The 20051-nt window shown below is 36.1% G+C and overlaps 1 protein-coding gene across 2 annotated transcripts in view; it reads right to left on the bottom strand.

The window, feature by feature from the left end:
- The window catches only part of AFG1L (AFG1 like ATPase), a 196164-nt gene that overhangs the window by 116548 nt on the left and 59565 nt on the right, over window positions 1–20051 (bottom strand). For both annotated transcript variants that reach the window (XM_001503984.7, XM_070225336.1), the window contains exons 4-6: window positions 16221–16322; window positions 15155–15285; window positions 23–122 (exon numbers count right to left, since the gene is read on the bottom strand). In XM_001503984.7, the coding sequence (XP_001504034.2) occupies window positions 23–122; window positions 15155–15285; window positions 16221–16322 (333 nt within the window). The remainder of the gene's footprint in view (window positions 1–22; window positions 123–15154; window positions 15286–16220; window positions 16323–20051) is intronic.

Raw genomic sequence — 20051 nt, 5'->3', positions numbered from 1 at the left:
CTAACACAATGTTTGCTTTTACCTTCCGGTGGTCTGTTGGATGTTGCCACAACGACGACCCCGTTTTTGAACAGATTTTCAAAAAGCTGTTTCAGAATCATGGCATCAGCAATGTCAGTGACCTATGGACAACAACACATTTGTTTTATTTTAATTTCACTTCTGCTCTAACAAATTTGCTAATGGCTCATCTTTTTCTTTTTTAAGATAGAAGTGAATTCCAAGAGAAAAATTCTAATTATCATCATGAAGAAAAGAGTAGATAATTAAAAACATGAAAGACTATATAGTAGTCTTTTAAACTTGACTCTTTGTTTTTGTAAGCCTATCATTTCTATGCGAATTATCAAATGGTTCTATGTTAACTTCTTTTATAGTACTACAGGTGGAAAGCATAGATAATTGTACTAAACATTTAGGAAGTCTAATTAATTAGAACTAACATGACCAACTTCCTCCTCCTACTCCCATCACAGTCCTCCTTCTCCAAAAAAAAGGGAAAAAATAGAAAAAAAAAACACACAGTTTGTTGCGATTTCTAATACCTTTCTGGCAAAGGCCCTGAAAAGGTGACTTTAAATGGTTATGAGACTTTAGAAATAAGGACAAGTAGCCAGCGAGACATAATCAGCTGCTGTTGAAAATAGAATGATATGACATAGATACTATTGTGCAATTGTTGCACAAAACAATTCAACAGATGGCCCATCACAAAAATAAGCAATTTCATTGTTCTTTTTAAGTGCCTTCTATTACTGTCCATGAATAATCAAAAGGCACTGCAGTCACTTCCAGCACAGCCAGCCTCTGCTAACCTTCGCAAACACAAATATTCGTTCTACCAACAAAAAAAAAACCTAACAAGAATAGTTAACACAGTGCTTCAAAAAAATAACTTCGGACAAAACCAGAAATGCATCAGTTATGAAACTATTCCATCCAAGTTAAGTTACGGAGATACATATAACTACTGATCTTTTCTAAAATTATTTTTTAAAAATCCATAATTAACAAGTAAGCCTAATGATAACTTTTTTAAAAGCTTTTAAAAATCACAAAGAAACACAGAAATTAAGGAGGGAAGGAAGCTGACTTCAAAAACAAATGTATAGTGAAGGTTGATATTCATCATTGCATCTTCCCCTACGAATATATTAATAACACAGCTTTTAGATACCCCCAATGTAAAAGTGTTTTTACATTTTCTTTAATAGCACATTTTAGATAATCTCAATAAAGCTTGTTTTATATTCACAAAATATATCATATAATATATGATCACACTGTTATTTTTAAACCATGTTAGAGTACATAGAAACTAGTGGAATTCTTTAAAATTGAATCAAAATACTAACAGTTACCCACTAAATGGCTATAACACAACTAATACCAACAACCTGGGTTACACAGGTCTAAATCACTTTTCTCCTTACAGTAGATATGTTACTCAGAAGTTTAATCATTTCCTTCCCACCTGAAAAAACAAAACCAAATCAAGATATGGGGATGTGCAGATCTTTTTTTGCTGTCTCAGGCTGTAACTTTAAAACATTAACTAAAAAACTGCTGAACATTCCTTAAATTAAAAAGACTTCAGGAACTTATAAAGTAGTGATTAAAATGAAAAGGAGAGTGGCACTCTTTAATTATTTAGGAAAGTGATATTATTTAATTTGGAGCTTAGGACCACTGTCAAATTTTGCTTCCACAAAAACACTCACAGAGAAGGCCCTTTTCAAATGCTTAAACACCAGTGGCATTTCTGATGAGAGGACAGAACTAGCTTGTAAATTTTAGAAGGGAGTGCACTTTCAAACTGGATCCCCAATACACTGACTTTTAAAAAGAATATCAGCTAAAAATTATCCAATCTTAGAGAATAAAAAAGGTCATTTGACTATCTCACCAATGTTTTTGAAAAAATCAAAAATAGCTTTCGTGCCCTAAGGTTCAGAAAACTGAAGGGACATTTGGCTTATAACATAGTGCAAAGGTTTAAACTGAAAGTTGAAGAAAGCAAACAATAAAGACTTGTGGTTGAATTATAATTTGCTGTTTTTCCTTTACAGAATGTTTTTGCTCTATCAGAGTAAATTAACTTGGAGAAGCTATGGCTCATTAATAAAGCAGGAGTCACTTGGTGTAGCCGGGTGCCAATGTATACTCTTTTGATCTTGTCCGCGCACTTGTTCAGCTTTGCTGGGGAACAGTAATTTTACAGTACAAGTGAACAGGAGACAATTGGCCACACATTCTTGGAGAGCAGGCTTTTTCAGCATCCAGCATTTCATTACCACCAGGAACAAAAGAGAAGGCTACAGATTACCAATAAGGGTAGTCTGCTAATACAGAGAGTGGAGACATTTCATTAGCATTAAAGAGAAAAGATTTTTTATGACCTAGAGTTGCTTTCCATTATGACTCACTTAAGTAAAAAAGAAAAAAAAAAAAATCTAATGGTTAATTTACATGTGTAAGTGCTTGAGTCTCAGTCATCCACTGATTGGTACAGTGCCATGTAATGAGTGACAAACATAAGCATGCATTATCAGTAATTAGTATTAGCACAAAAATAAGTACCTATTTTTTATTAGCAGTTTTTAATAGCTTTCCTGTTTTACAAAAACGGTCAAAACTATTTTTTAAATGATATTGATAGCTTATAGAGGAGAATTCTGAATGATATTTTGCTCATCAGAATTCTTTTTTTTTTTTTTTTTTTTGGAACCATATTAGCAAAACATCTATCCAGTGTCCCTAAAAAGAGATCAGAAGAAATAACATTTTTCTAAATCAGTTTCCTTTAGTATTCTGGTATCTTCAGAATCATAAATGGTTTAATGAGAAATATAAATATTCAAGGAGGACATAATGAAGATCTTAAAGAAAACTTTAAGGGAAATCTATTCTTTTATCTCAGCAACTAAAACAAAAAAAAAAACAATTATCTGGACAAATTTCTCAAACAAAATAAGAATAATATATCTGACACCATAGGTAAAATTAAAAGGCTACACTTAGCAAAGATGACCAAGCTAATGAGGAACACATTCTGCAAATGTAATCTGAATGCTACCAAAACATAATCCTAAAAACGCCCTAAATTCAAAAGCACAAAAAAGAAAGAGCATATTCTTGTTTTTAAGCAGCAATAATTCCCACTCATCTCCCAAGTAAAATAAATATTATATTAATTAACACCACCTAAAGGCCAATAATAATTGGTTAAAAATCAAGACCACTAATAGGATTCAATTAAAAGTGAAGTGGTGATTGTAGACATACTGTCGTTATGATTAAAGCACCTAAAAAATTCTTTTCTAGTAAATCAGCAATGTATTGTAATAGGCTTTAAAAGGTTTAAGGATAATTTTTAGGTTCTATCATTAAAACATCTACTAAAAGTCTACCAGCTCTAGCTCTATATATTTAAACACACAATAGAATACATCATATACCAAGGAGACCATATAACATAGTTGTTACTACTAGTGAATAAGAGCACTGACAATGGATTCAAACTGAGTTACCACCTGTGTGACCTTGGACAACTTACTTAACTTCTCTGACCCTTAATTTCCTCATCAATATAATGAAAGCAGTAATAATATCTACGGTGCAAAATTGTTATGATACGTATGTAAATCCTCAAGAAATGCTTACTGTGACTACTACCTATGTATGGTACATATGCTAGTATAATTCCATGTTATTTATGCATAGCTGTATAGAATTTTAGCTCTAGACAGAATGACACATAGCATAGTACAGCAGCTAAGAACACAGGCACAAAGAAAGCACTCACTAGACAGTAGCTAATATTATTCCAGAATACATAATAGAATGTAAGCATTCCAATAGGTAAATGGGCATTGGCTCAAACAGATCATAAAAGATGTATTTTAACTAGTAAGTAAACAAACATGCAAAAAGTTCAACCATATTATTACTTAAAGGAATACACATTAAAACAAGGAGATACCATTTTTTATCTATTAAATTAGACAAAAATGTTAAGATAATTCAGAATGTTAAGAAAAAATATGGGTTGTTATTATATAGAAGGAAAGTGGGACTAAGCTGGGGGCTACTTCAATGGTTATCATTTGGTACTACTAGGATTTATTCATTCACTCTGTATAATTATTCATTCATTCTCAAGCACTGTTCTAGACATTTGAGATACATCAATTAGCAAAACAAAGATTCCCACCTTCAAGTTTACAAAATAAAAAAGAAAATATATGTGTTAGAAGATGATATCTCTTATGAAAAAAAGGAGGGCAAGGGGCATTGGAAGTGTGGAAGTCAATGGCAAATTGCAGTTTTAAATAGGATGCAAGGATGAGTCTTGCTAAGGAGATAATTGAGCAAAGACCTGAAGAAGTGAGAGAGTTATTTTGATTAGTATTTGGTTTGTATTAGCACAAAAATAAGCACCTATCTTTTATTAGCAGTTTATAATAGCTTTGCTGTTCTATGAAAATGGTCAAACCTATTTTTAAAATGATATTGATAGAGGAGAGGTATATGGGCGAAACTGTTTCATGTACAAGGAATGTCCAGTGCAAAAGCTCTGCTTGTTTGTTCTAAATTGCGTGGATATTGGGTGTCAGCGTCCTGGTGCAGCAATTTTTAGGGGTATCCTTTCACCCTCTTGAATTTTAGAAAAGGGGCACAGAGATTTGGACCAGCAATATCCAGTTTTGGTGTGTTGAAGGAGCTTCTCTAAGGCCAGTAGAAGTGGCTCCAGGATATTGAAACTAGGAAATCCAGGATCTGCTCAGGGATCATTTCCACCCTTAGGGGACAGATTCTTGCCCTTATACTCTCTCTTTCTCTCTTCTCAACAATTGGTATACGGAGACATTGTCCTTTTCTTGAATGCAGTGGTAACCTCCAGGGTTCAAGTTTGGAATCACAGAGGAAATAAAAGAGCAAGACTATTAATATTTTCCACTCAAGGACATTCAGCCCAACTTTGCTCAAGGGAAGGAGGCCTCTCATGTTGTCAACTCTAACATACTACAAGGCTACACTGAAATTTGGGATCAAATACAAGCAATCAATTTGATATTCAGTCTTGTTTTGTCATCTCTGTGCCTATTTTCTTCAGAGCCCTGGTGAGAAAGAGGCACTTGGTATAACACCCACTATTAACTATGGTTCCCCAATTTATGAATAAAATAGGATTCGAAAGAAAATAGTAGGGAGCAATGAGCAAGGCTGAAAGTGTAGGCAATAAGGTCAGAGAGGAAGCAGCAGGGTTTGAGCAAGAGGAATGACACTGTCTTATATAGCACAGTATTTCCCTCCTTAGAGTTTAAGCCCTTTTAAGCTGAGTTTTCTGTTACCTGCAGCCAAAAGCATCCTGTTAGATACCTCATCTCTGCTTTCCTGGGCTTTAGTTCGTCAGGTAATTCTCCTTCCATTGGAGGTAACAGATTTTATACTAAGGAAGGTGAAATTTCCTCACAGTACTTCTACTTATGCTGTCTTTTGTAGATCACAGGGAAATCTCTCTTGACATAGAAGAAATGAGCAAAACAGGTGTTGAATAGTTCCATTCTCAGCAAGACTCTACTTGCAAGAAATAGGCACAGAAGAGTCACTAAGAAGAGGAGGTTTACTTGAGAGGGGTGACATCACCTCACGGCAGAGTGAATTGTTCCCTTTGTCTCTCCCCTCCAAGTTACAATTAAATAGACATTCATTAACCAGCAGAGGATTCCCTGCACAGCACAACAGGACATCTGAAAGATCCATGCAGCCATGCATCTGAACGTGGGTGGACTGGATGCCCAGGAGGCAATGGAACTATATGAACACACCTCTCCCCTTCCCTGGTAGCAGTGATTTAGGTTACGAGTCCTCACACAGTGGCTGGCATGACTGTAAGAGGAGGTGGAGACAGCCCAGCCTGAATAAACACTTTCAGAGTTGTAGCCCAGCCCATGCCACAGTGGCCCTGCCTGTGGGAACACTTCCCACCAAGTGGCATGACTCAGCCCCTACGAAGGAGCCCCCACCAGATCAACCGAATGGCATGCAAGCACAAAGATGGGCCATGCAAGTGAAAGAAAGCCCCCCTCCTCCTGCCTAACACAACACGTTGGCTGGTCCCCTGCCAAGGCAGCAGCCCCACACCAGAGCACCTCCACATCCATGTGTGACCTACCTAGCAGCTGTAGGCAGGCCATGCAAACACAGAGTGGCCCTACCAGCACAAGTTCCAACAGATGGGGTGGGATCAGAAAACAGAGATCCTGGCACCCCCAGTGATGGCAGGTGGAATCTGCGAACTGATACTACTACAAATGGGCCAGCAAAGAATCAGTTCATCAAATACCATGAAAAACTATAGTAACAGTTCAGAGTAGAAGGAGAATGACAGGTCTCCAGAAACCAATCCTGACGTCACAGAAATTTACAATCTAAATGATAGAGAATTCAAAATAGTTGTCATAAAAAAACTCAACAAGTTCAAGACAACTCAGAAAGACAGTTCAGTGAGCTCAGGAATAAAATTAATGAGCAGAAGGAATACTTCACCAAAGAGATTGAAACTATAAAAAAAAAAAAAACAGAAATTCTGGACATGAAAAACACAATAATGAGATAAAATATAATCTACAATACTTAAAAAATAGGGCTGACATGATAGAAGACAGAATTAGTGATTTAGAGGATAGAAACATAGAAATGCTTCAAGTGGAGGAGAGAAAATCAAGATTTTAAAACAATGAAGAATTTCTTTGAGAAATATCCAACTAAATTAAGAAAAGTAACATAAAGATTATAGGTATTCCAGAGAAGAAGAGAGGGAGAAATGAGTAGAGAGTTTCTTTAAAGAAGTAATAGCTGAGAACTTCCCTAACCTGGGGAAGTATCTGGACTTATAAGTACATGAAGTTAATAGAACCCCTAATTACATCAATACAAAAAGACTTTCTCCAAGGAACATAATACTAAAACTGGCAAAAGTCAATGACAAAGAAAAAAATATTAAGAGCAGCAAGGCACAAGAAAATAACCTAAAAAGGAAGCCCTATCAGGCTTTCAGCAGATTTCTCAGCAGAAACCTTATAGTCTAGGAGAGAACAGATATAGCCAAAATAATGAGAGACAAAAACTTTCAGCCAAGAATACTCTATCCAGCAAAACTATCCCAGATATGATGGAGAAGTAAAAGCTTCCCAAGATAAACAAAAGCTAAGAGAGTTCATCACCATTAGGCCTGACCTATAGGAAACATTGAAAGGAGCTGTCCTATCTGAAACTAAAAAGCAAAGGTTTACAAAACCTTAAGCAAGGAGATAAATAGACAGATAAAATCAGAAAAGTGCAGCTCTATATCAGAATAGCCTAGTAAATACTTAATTATAACAAAAAAGACAAACAGAAGGAAAGAATCAAAAATAACTATAAACACTTCAATTTAGTCACAAACTCACAACAAAGAAAAGAACAATTTGTGACAACAAAAACTCAGAAGGAGAAGAGGAAAGGGGCAGAACCTGCTTAGGCTAAAGGAGATAAGAGGCTATCAGAAAGTGGACTATCTCATCTATGAGATCTTTTATACAAATCTCACGGTAACCACTAAACAAAAGATCAGAGCAGAGCCACAAATCATAAATAAGGAGAAAACCATCACAGAAAACCACCAAACTGAAATGGCAGTCAGAAATACAAGGGAAAAGAAACATAGAAATACAGAACATCTAGAAAACTAGAGATAAAATGGTAGTATTAATCCCTCATATACCAATAATCACTCTAAATGTAAATGGATTGAATTCTCCAATCAAAAGACACAGAGTGGCTGGATGAATTTAAAAAAAAGGACCCAACAATATGCTGCCTCCAGGAAACACATCTCAGCTCTAAAGACATAGGCTCAGAGTGAAGCGATGGAAGACGATGCTCCAAGCAAATGGCAAGTAAAAGAAAGCAGGTGTTGCCATACTTATATCAGAAAAAGCAGACTTTGAGGTCAAAAGGACAATGAGAGACAAAGAGGGGTACTATAGAGTGATAAAAGGGACATTCCAGCAAGAGAACATAACATGAATATAAGTGCACCTGAAACAGGAGCACCAAAGTATATAAAGCAACTGTCAACAGACCTAAAGGGAGAAATTGACAGCAGCAGAATTAGACTAAGGGACCTCAACACCCCACTTACGTCAATGGATAGATCATCCAGAAAGTCAACAAGGGAACAGTGGCCTTAAATGAAACACTAGACCAGATGGACTTCGTAGATTTATATAGAACATTCCATCCAAAAACAGCAGAATACACATTCTTCTCAAGTGCTCACAGAATGTTCTCAAAGATAGACCATATGTTGGGAAACAAGGGAAGTCTTAATAAATTTAAGAAGATTGAAATCATATCAAGCATCTTTTCTAACAACAATGCTATGAAACTAGAAATCAACTACAAGAGAAAGGCTGGGAAAGTCACAAATAAGTGGAGACTAAACAACATGCTCCTGAACAACCACTGCATCAATGAAGAAATCAAAGGAGAAATAAAAAAATACCTAGAAACAATGAAACTGAAAACACAACATACCAACTCTCATGGGATGCAACAAAAGTAGTGCTAAGAGAGAAATTTATAGCAATACAGGCCTACCTCAACAAACAAGAAAAATTTCAAATAAGTAATCTTAAATCACATCTAACAGAACTAGAAAAGAAGAACAAACAAAATCCAAAGTCAGCAGAAGGAGGGAAATAAGAAAAATTAGAGAAGAAATAAATGAAATAGAGACTAAAAGAACAATACAAAGAATCAATGAAACTAAGTGCTGGTTCTTTGAGAAGATAAACAAAATTGACAAACTCTTAGCCCAATTCACTAAGAAACAAAGAGAAAAGGCTCAAATAAAATTAGAAATGAAAGAGGAGAAATTACAATGGATACTGCAGAAATACAAAGGATTATAAGAGAATAATACGAAAAACTATATGCCCACAAATTGGATAACCTAGAAGAAATGGGTTAATTCTTAGACTCATACAACCTCCCAAAACTGAATCAAGAAGGAATACAGAACCTGAATAGACCAATCACAAGTAAAGAGATCAAAACAGTAATCAAAAACCTCCCCAAAAAACAAAAGTCCAAGACCAGATGGCTTCCCTGGAGAATTCTACCAAACATTCAAAGAGGATTTAATATCTACCCTTCTCAAATTATCTCAAAAGATTGAAGAAGATGGAATGCTTCCTAACTCATTATATGAGGCCAACGTTACCCTGATATCAAAATCAGACAAGGACAACACAAAAAAGGAAAATTAAAGGCCAATATCACTGATGAACATCGATGCAAAAATCCTCAACAAAATACTGGCAAATCATATACAGCAACACATTAAAAGGATCATACACACGATCAAGTGGGATTTAAACCAAGGTCACAGGGATGGTTTGACATCCGCAAATCAATCAATGTGATACACCACATTAACAAAATGAGGAAGAAAAATCACAGGATCATCTCAATAGATGCAGAGAAAGCATTTGGCAAGATCCAACATCCATTTATGATAAAATCTCTCAATAAAATGGAGATAGAAGGAAAGTACCTCAACATAACAAAGATCATATATGACAAACCCACAGCCAACATCATAATCACTGGTGAAAAACTGAAAGCCATCCCTCTGAGAACAAGAATAAGACAAGGGTGTCCATTCTTGCTACTCTTATCCAACATAGTACTAGAGGTTTTGGCCAGAACAGTTAGGCAAGAAAAAAAAATAAAAGCTATCCAAACTGGAAAGAAAGAAGTAGAACTCTCACTGTTTGCAGACGACTGATTCCATACACAGAAAACCCTAAAGGATCCACCAGAAAGCTATGGGAAATAATCAACTACAGCAAAGTGGCAGGGTACAAAATCAACTCACAAAAATCAGTTGCATTTCTATACACCAATCATGAACTAGTAGAAAGAGAAGTCAAGAAGACAATCCCATTTACAATCACAACAAAAATAATAAAATATCTAGGAATAAATTTAACCAAGGAGGTGAAAGACCTATACACTGAAAAATATAAGACATTATTGAAAGAAATCAAAGAAGACATAAAGAAATGGAAGGATACTCCATGCTCATGGATTGGAAGAATAAACATAGTTAAAATGTCCATACTACCTAAAGCAATCTACAGATTCAATGCAATCGCAATCAGAATCCCAATGACATTCTTCACAGAAATAGAACAAAGTATCCTAAAATTGATATGGAACAACAAGAGACCCCAAATAGCCAAAGCAATCCTGAGCTGGAGGCATCACAATCTCTGACTTCAAAATTCACAACAAAGCTATAGTAATCATAACAGCATGATATTGGCACAAAAACAGACACACAGATCAGTGCAACAGAATTGAGAGCCCAGAAATGAAACCACACATCTACAGACAGCTATATTTGACAAAGGAGCTAAGAACATACAATGGAGAAAGGAAAGTCTCTTCAATAAATGGTTTTGGGGAAACTGGACAGCCACATGTAAAAGAATGAAAGTAGACCATTATCTTACACCATACACAAAAAGTAACTCAAAATGGATTAAAGATTTGAATGTAAGACCTGAAACCATAAAACTCCCAGAAGAAAATACAGGCAGTACAGTCTTTGACATCGGTCTTAGCAGCATCTTTTCAAATACCGTGTCTATTCAGGCATGGAAAACAAAAGAAAAAATTAAAAAATGGGACTACATCAGACTAAAAAGCATCTGCAAGGTAAAGGAAACCATGAACAAAATGAAAAGACAACTCACCAACCTGGAGAAAATATTTGCAAATCATATATCTGAAAAGGGGTTAATTGACAAAATATATAAAGAACTCATACAACTCAACAACAAAAAGACAAACAACCCGATCAAAAAATTGGCAGAGGATATGAACAGACATTTTTCCAATGAAGATATACAGATAGCCAACAGGCACATGAAAACATGCTCAACATCACTAATTACTAGGGAAATGCAAATCAAAACTACAATGAGATAGCACCTCACACCCGTCAGAATGGCTATAATTAACAAGAAAAAAATAACAAATGCTGGAAAGGATGTGGAGAAAAGGGAACCCTCATACACTGCTGGTGGGAATGCAAACTGGTGCAGCCACTACGGAAAACAGTATGGAGATTTCTCAAAAAATTAAAAATAGAAGTACCATTTGACCCAGCTATCCCACTACTGGGTATTTATCCAAAGAACATGAAATCAACAATACAAAGAGATCTACGCACCCCTATGTTCACTGCAGCATTATTCACAATAGCCAAGATATGGAAGCAACCCAAGTGTCCATCAATCAATGACTGGATAAAGAAGATGTGGCATATATATACATAATGGAATACTAGCCAGCCATAAAAAAAGACAAAACCATCACATTTCTAACAACATGGATGGACCTTGACAGTATTTTGTTAAGTGAAATAAGCCAGACAGAGAAAGACAAACACCATATGATTTCACTCATATGTGGAAGATAAACAAACACATGGATAAAGAGAACAGATCAGTGGTTGCCCAAGAGGAAGGGGGAGGCGGAGTAGACAAAAGTAGTAAAGGGACACATAAGCATGGTGACGGGTAAAAACTAGACTATTGGTGGTGAGCACAATGCGGTCTATATAGAAAGTGACATATAATAATGTACACACAATGTGATTTATAATCATCAATATGACAATCAATCAATCAATCAATGAAAAGGAGTATTACTCGAGATTCCAGGATAGGAACAGACTCATAACACCTCCTGGGAACTGGAGCTGGAATTGCCCTGGGATTGGAGGTAGCTCTGGAGAACTCAGCAGCTGTCTAGGGAGCACCCTAGTACTCCTCCCTCTAATGTGAGTGAGTTACTTCCTATGTCTCTTTGTTCCTGTCTCTTTTCCAAGTGGGAACTTCCTTCTATGCCTTTTAAATACATGAAGGAGAGTATATGATTGGCCCAATTGCCAAGCCCCACCACACAAGTCCAAGGTTGTTGACAAGCTTGTAGACTGGCTATTCATAGATCAGATGTCCAGACACAGTCTATTTGATTGTGGGACAGATAGGGTCCTGTGGTATGAAATAAGGCTCTGGAAGGCAACTGGGATGAATTAATAAATGAATGAATAAACATCAAACCAACTCTGGATGAAGCAAGCAGACAGCCCCATCACATCCACTTTTCTTCGTTAGCAAATGCTATTTTATAAGCAAAGGGTCTGCTCTCCCTTCTATTTAATGTGTAATTTGAAAAATCCTTTTTGTTGCCTGCATTTCTTTTGCAAGACTTGGATTATCGGAAACGTTAGCATCTTGATAGTTGCTTTTGTTTCCTTCTTCCCAGCCAATTCTCAACCCTTCTGAAATCTGAACTCAATGGAGAATTCCCAGAGCAACCAGACACATTTCTGTCAGGACCTCCCTATCAGGGCGGCATTATGACTTTCATGGGCCCTAGGCACTTTTACCTTCATGAGCCCCTTCCTCAACTAAAAAATAAGTTAATTGTATATGTATAATATCTTATAACTGTGTTGGTATAAGAAACATATAATACAGATTCAAGCTGGATCCTTTATTGATATATTCATTTTTTTCTTCAAATTTTAAAAGAAATTAAAATATTTCCATGGGCCCCTAAAAGTATCATTGACCCTAGGGACTGTACCTCCTGTGCTTAATGGGCAATGTGGCCCTGCTTAATTATAAATCTAAGGATCTCTTTTGCACAGTCAGATTTTCGGCTCCTAACCTGAAATAGTCTAGCCAACGGTCCTCACGTCACAGAAACTTGCCAATCATTTCTCTATGTGTTTTAAAATTTATATTTTTTAAGTTAAGGGTAACAATTTCTACACAATACCTAGGAAATTCTGATGCCTTTATATTCCTCAACTATATGATGGAGATAATAATAACTCTTTTATAGAATTAAATGAAGTAAGGATGTAAAAACACTCTGTAAACCATGAATCATTTTACAAAGGTTGGGTATTAACATACTTCTTAAAAATTTTAACTTCACTACTTAATCCTAACTTAAGTAAAAATTTATTGTGCGGCTGGCCCCATGGCCTAATTGTTAAGTTCGGCATGCTCCACTTCAATGGTTCAGGTTCAGTTTCCAGGTACGGACCAACACTAGTCAGTGGCAGCCATGCTGTGGCAGCAACTCACATACAAAATAGAGGAAGACTGGCACAGATGTTAGCTCAGGGTGAATCTTCCGCAAGCAAAAGAAAATTTACTGTGCCAAATTCAATTTTATTTAGATATAATTTGCTTAAGAAACTCATAATGAGAAGATAAGAGAGATGGCTTTCATTGATTCATCCCTGACTTTTGTTGTTGAAGGCAGCTTAACTATTAACTTCAGTGCTATATTTAGAACTAAATTTAGAACTAAGTGAGGCCCTTCTCTTTCTGTAATACACAGTTGTACTTCATATACCTCTTCAGAGTAGCAAGGGAACATCTCTTTTCCATAAGCCTTTCTTCTGAAGACCTCTGAAAAGAAGGGGTGAATGCCAGGCTGTCTTAATATGACTAAAGAGGTAAAGAAGTAAGTTTCCTCCTTTGTAGATGGTTCAATGTAACACCATTCCTAGTGAAAATTCTTCTTTCTCCTCTATCATAAATCGAGACCACTGTTAGCTATGTGTATCAAGTTGTTAGAGAAGACCTATCATGCGTCATTGGGACAAAGGCATCCGGCCCACATTATCTTCCCACTAACCATGGTTTTTAAGCACAGAAGAACAGGAAATAACTCACTTCCAATTTAAGTGCATAAATGCAGGGAATCTTAAAACTGGAAGAAACATTAAAATTCAACTAGGGCAATTCCTTCACTTCATCACAAATACGATGTGAACTTCAATGAGATGTGTGAATGACCCAGGCCCTACCTCAGAGTAGGCACACAACAGTTAGTTTCCCGCCCTTGAAAGTTCTCTGGGCCTTTCTTCTAGGCAATCAGACACAGGCGTTTCTGCACTCAGCCCCAGAAATGTTTTCCAAAAGCTTTGGGTGTAAAGCCCTATTTTTAAGCTTATATTCAGTATTTGTGGATTTTTCTATTTTTATCCCAGTAATTAATTGCTTTTATGATAAGCATTATAGAAAAACCAACTATTACTAGTAGTACTTTCAGAACTACTAAAGAAATCAGTCAAATAAAAAGGAAGCAATTCTTAATGTAGAGTATTTACTATTACTGTTACTATTATTATTATAACACTGGCTATGACATAGGATACAGAATAAGCATAAGACACGGTTTTTGCCTTCATGCCATATTTGCTCTCATAAGACATAAAGATCAGGAAATAACTTACTATCAATTTAAATGTACAATTTCAGAGAATCCTAAAACTAGAAGAAATTTTAAAAGTTCACCTAGGGCAACTCCCTCCCTTCATCACAGATAAATGGTGAGGCTTAAATGCGATGTGTGAATCACTTGGTTTTTATATAACACTTTAAAAAACTCCAACATCTTTAAAGACATTATTGTGTAATCATTACATTATCTCCACTGTGGTGTAGGGGAAATGTGAATCCACTACTAGAATAGAGGGGTGGGCAAACTTATTCAATAAAAGGTTGAATAGTAAATATTCTAGGCTTTGCAAGCCACATTGTTGTATTTTCTTTTCTCTTTTTTAATGACCTTTTAAAAATACAAAAATCCTTCTTTCCTCACTGGTCATACAAAAGCAGCTGGGCCAGACTTGCCCTGTGCAAGCCACGGTTTGCCAACTCCTGGACCAGACAGTAAAATTAAAGTCACAAGAGGGGCTGGCCCCGTGGCCGAGTGGTTGGGTTCGTGCGCTCCGCTGCAGGCAGCCCAGTGTTTCGTTGGTTCAAATCCTGGGCGCGGACATGGCACTGCTCATCAAACCACGCTGGGGCGGCATCCCACATGCCACAGCTGGAAGGACCCACACCGAAGAATATACAACTATGTACCAGGGGGCTTTGGGGAGAAAAAGGAAAAAAATAAAATCTTTAAAAAAAACAAAATTGAAGTCACAAGAGACAATGTGTCAAATCTTCACACTTCATTCAGTATATCATTCAACATCTATGAAACATCTCTACCTTACCTGAAATTCATCAAAACATAAGAGACACGCTTCTTCGCTGATTTCTTCGGCTATCGGAGCTATTGGATCATATGATTTAGCCATGAACCCTGCTTTCCTTTTTGGCAAACTCTGTTTAAGGCGGTGTATTCCTTAAATGGATGAAAGTAAACACAAATCAAATGTTGTATTAACAGTACATTTTAGACAACTATAACATATTTTTTAAATCTCTAAATGAAACTTTAGTGTGAGCATAAAAATTAAGTTTAAATTCCACATACAATCAAATGCGATTATTGAAAGTGGTTGCATTTTCTCTACCTCAAAATAAGTTGTTCACATATTACTATATTCCCACGGTTGTAGGGACACTTTGTGGTCATTCCATCTCTACTCTTCAATCACTTTGGAGACGACAAAGTGATAGACTAGATGACTAGACGGTGACCAGATGGATGGACAGATCCATCTTAGTCCTGAGGATTTGAGGGATGCAGACAGAGGTGGTGACCCTGCCCTATGACTAGCATATCTAATCAGGATGTTCCCTTGTCTCTAGCCAGTCCCACTTCATTCGTTACATGTGTACTAAATGCTGATGGTATTAGAAGAAGAACACAATGTTCCTGCCCTGGGAAGGTTACAGTATAACTGGTAGACAAGGAATGTAGAAACAAGATTACATAAGAGCACTGACAAAGCAATAAAGCATGCACACAAGAATAACCCAAATGCCTACATGCTAAAGTGACACACAGGAAAGGACCTTATCGAGAATTTCTTGAAACAGGTAAGGTTTTAACATTTCTCATTGATCCTTAGTAGAAAGAGAAAATGCCTTACCATCATTTAGTAACTCCTGTTCTCTTATTCGGAAGTACTGCATTTGTATTTAGGACCAACTCTGGACACATTACTAATTGTTTCAGTATAGCCCAAAACAAACGAAACCAAATAAAATCTTACTTCAAGCAAAAATCTAATTTTTTTAAAGATTAAAAGATTAAGAATTTCAAAAGATGAGAAAAACTATTTGTAGTGTTTGCCCACATAAAAAATCACTTCTTTCATATCATTAACTTACTTTCATGAACATCTAGCATGAAACCATGAAAATGAACCCGTTTTTTCCTCTTCATTTCCACATAAGCATAAAACATGTCCATCACCATTGTTTTCCCTGTCCCTTAAAAAAAAAGGAAGAATACTTTTAAACAGTATGTAGTGATCGCTCTAACGACTGTTCACTAGCTTTGGGATAATGAGACCACACTCTTCTGCTGGAAAGCTTAAGACAATGTCACTTTTTTAAAAAGAGGTGTTTATTTTTAATGTTAAACTAGTTAAAAATAAAATGTTGATATTACCCTTTTCTGTTAAAATCTTGTTTTTAGGAAATACAACACTTTAACATTACAGGGCTATTTCCCTCAGAGATGTATGTTCATAAACTGGCAAGATTTACAGATTATTCATTCTTCAATTTCTCTTCCAAAAGGCATCAGTAGAAATAAAATAACTTTCTTAATTAAATAAATATTTATTGGGCTATTACTAAGCATGAGGAACCGTCAGGCCCCATGGGAAAATGAGAAAACAAAAAATGAGAAAATGAAGATTAGTATCTAACATAAATACAGAAAATAAAAACAGATGTAGATTAGAGCAGGAAAATTGCCAATTATAACACTTTTTTAAAAAGCAGAGAATATAGGTCTTTCAAACTGAGGCCTATTGAAAGAAATTTTGATACAGTTAACCCTTATAAAGAAATTATCCAATTTCAATACTCTGAAACTTCTAGTCACTATGACTGCATGAGTAATTGAAGAGTCAACAGCCTGAGCATTCAACAAGGAATGCACAGAAAGCCCCGTTCCGTCGCAGAAAGCCCAGAGCTTTCAGGACGGTGGCAGTGCTCAAGTTCGGTTCAAACCTAGCATTCCCTGGCAGGCCAGGCCAGGGCATGCTGATCCTGTCTCTCATCCTTACTGCTTCCTCCACCACCCCACCTCCACCGTACCCACACTCTCCTCACAGGAGCTGTGATTAGTAAATTCAAAGGCAGCTCAGGAACTAAGATCTGCGTCTTAAATCTTTGGGACTTTCCTCTTTTCCATAAGATGACTTTGGGCCCATGCCATTTGAATGGCCAGAAAGTTTTTTGCATATGAAAATACAATTCGCCAAACATGTTTTTAATGAAGAGATCATTTATATCAAAGAGTAATTTTTTGCAAAAATATTCAGTACAATATCTCTTGATACAGTGAGTGGCAGTAGATTTTATATGATTACATTTATGCAACAAAGTAAATTAATAAAGTTTCAAATTCTGTGGCATGAAGGATAGTATACTTGTGGATCCAGAAAAAAGTCATGAATTACCTAACCAAAAATGTAAATAATATATATTTGAATGTAGTCTTTATACTAACTCTAAAACTGGGCTTAAAATATAATAAGACCATCAAATAAAAAGTTTCTGGAGATAAAAGCAAAAGGAAGAAATCATAAAGGAAAAGTTTGATAGATTAGGCTACAGGAAATTCAACCTCCTGCAGGTCCTTAAGGTCACCATAAATAATATTAATATCCTTATTTATTTAATGAATATATTTTTACTGAATGCCTACCATGTATGAGATCTTAATCTAGGTGTTCAGGATACGGCAGTGAACAAAACTGAGAAAAATCCCTGCCCTCATGGAGCTGGAGGGTTTAACCTCATATATCTTTAAGATATAAACAGCTCTTAGAAACTACAATGGATATCTTTTTTTTTCCCCCTGTCTGTCCTAAATCTCTTCCTTCTAAAAACTTCTCAACTTAGTATGATTCTATGACAGTATTGATCACGGGGTGGGCCGATCAAAATACCCCATTACCCTATTCGCTGCGGTTGGCCTTGTGGTGGGCATGTAACCCAATTAGATCAGCGCTCTCTAGACGGAGTTAATATGGATTCTGAGAATGAGAATCGTCCCTTCTCCTTTTAAGAGAGCAACCTAGAAGATCCCAGGAGTCATCTTTCCTACAACATTAAAGAGTCCTGACCAAGAATGAAGCCAACAATAAGGAAAGCAGAACCAGAAGACGAAGGTGGAGGGAAAGGGAGGGAAGGAGAGAGAGATCCTCCAAATACCATTTAAGCTCACAGATCTACCGTGGCTGAATCAGGTTATTACTAGACTTAACAATTAAAGCCACCATTAAATTCCTCCCCGGTTCAGCTAATTCAACTGGCTTTTTATTTTCACTGCAACTGTAAGAGTACTGAACAACACAGAATTAACATCATTAATGTGCAAAGAATACAAGTATTAAAATGACCCCAAAAACATAAATAGCTTTAAACATATTTTTAAAAGTTTAACTCCACCAGAAATAAAAGAAATACAAATTAAAACACCAATGATATACCATTTTTACGGTGGTGAGGATGTGGGAAAATAAGCACCCTGACATCCTTCTGCTGGGAGTGTAAGACCAATCTTTCTCCAAGTCAATTTGTCTTTCTGCAAGTCCATCAAATGGCTTAAAAATACTCAGAACCAAAATAACTACTGTAAAGATATTTCTTCTCCCTAAATTATTTTGACGGTCAATGAAATTCCAATCAAAATCAATTTAGGAATAATTTGACAACATGATTCTACAGTCTATCTCCTGGTTAAAAATAAATAAATAAATGCCTATCAACAGGAAATTGGTTAAGTGAATTGTGGAAAATTCATATAATAAAATAGTATATACTCAGCAAAATGAGCAAGATGGATCAACATGTACTGATATAGCATGACATCCAGGATGTACAATTAATTGAAAAAATACTTAACATTTGAGTAAAACAAAATAAACACCTACACTTTAAAATTTTCACTTAAATGGATAATACAAAAAGAAGTGTCAAAAATATTTTTAAAAAAGGTAAGTGGCAAGTAGTGATGGTTGGGGGAGGCAAGGAGAGAAGGGAGAGGAAGTACAAAACAAAACGATATTATAAAATTAGAGAAATTACATTTGAATAGTACTGGATTTCTTAAAATATCAACTAAACCAAATAAGCAGATTGAAGTATATATAATAACAACGTATATGAAAAAAATTAACAATTGCTAAAGACAAATACTCAGCCATTTGTAAAAAATAAAACCAGATCCCTACACCTTACATTTCACACCAAAATTAACTGCAGATGAATTTAAGTTGCTAAAAAAAATGAAAGACCCAGAAGACAACAGTTGTGAACATTTGCATAACCTTGGAGTAAGAAAGGCTTAGCAATGTGTATCAGGAAAATGAAAACTCTTAAGAGCCTGTGTTACAGAAATTGGTTCTGGACTCACCATCTCAACATAAAATACCAGAAAACTGGATGAAATATATGAAACTAATGTTTTCAGACATTGGAAAAGAAGCAACACAAGGCTCTGCTGCCTGAGAGAAAGGAAAAATAAGATAAGCCCTATACCACTCCAGCTTTTGGCTTGGAGGCACCTTGAAGGTTGCTGCACCGAAAGGGTAAATCCAAGTAAAATGCCCAGGTCTAGCTGAGTGAGTTAAGAGATATCAGAATTATGGGAGTTCAATGCAGGGGAAATTTGCAAGGCAAAGGGCCAGAGAAGAGGAGGCTACACTATAATGAAAGAGCTCTAGAAATCAACCTGTGGGTACTCTTGAGTCTTTGGCTGAGTACTAGCTGCTCACATGTAGGTTGATACTCCATGATGTGAGGCAAAGAATGGCCACCAGGAAGGTGTAAGATGAACAATTTCTAGAGATATTGATACGTGCAACAACTTGAATGACTCTCCAAGGAATTATGCTGAGTGCAAAAAAGCCAGTCTCAAAAGGTTACATATTTTCCATTTATATAACCTTTCCAAATGACAGAATTTTAGAAAAGGAGAAC

Source organism: Equus caballus, chromosome 10, assembly GCF_041296265.1.
Source record: "Equus caballus isolate H_3958 breed thoroughbred chromosome 10, TB-T2T, whole genome shotgun sequence".
Classification (NCBI taxonomy): Eukaryota; Metazoa; Chordata; class Mammalia; order Perissodactyla; family Equidae; genus Equus; species Equus caballus.
The sequence above is the reverse complement of the archived record's forward strand: the minus strand, read 5'-3'. Positions and strand labels throughout refer to the sequence as shown.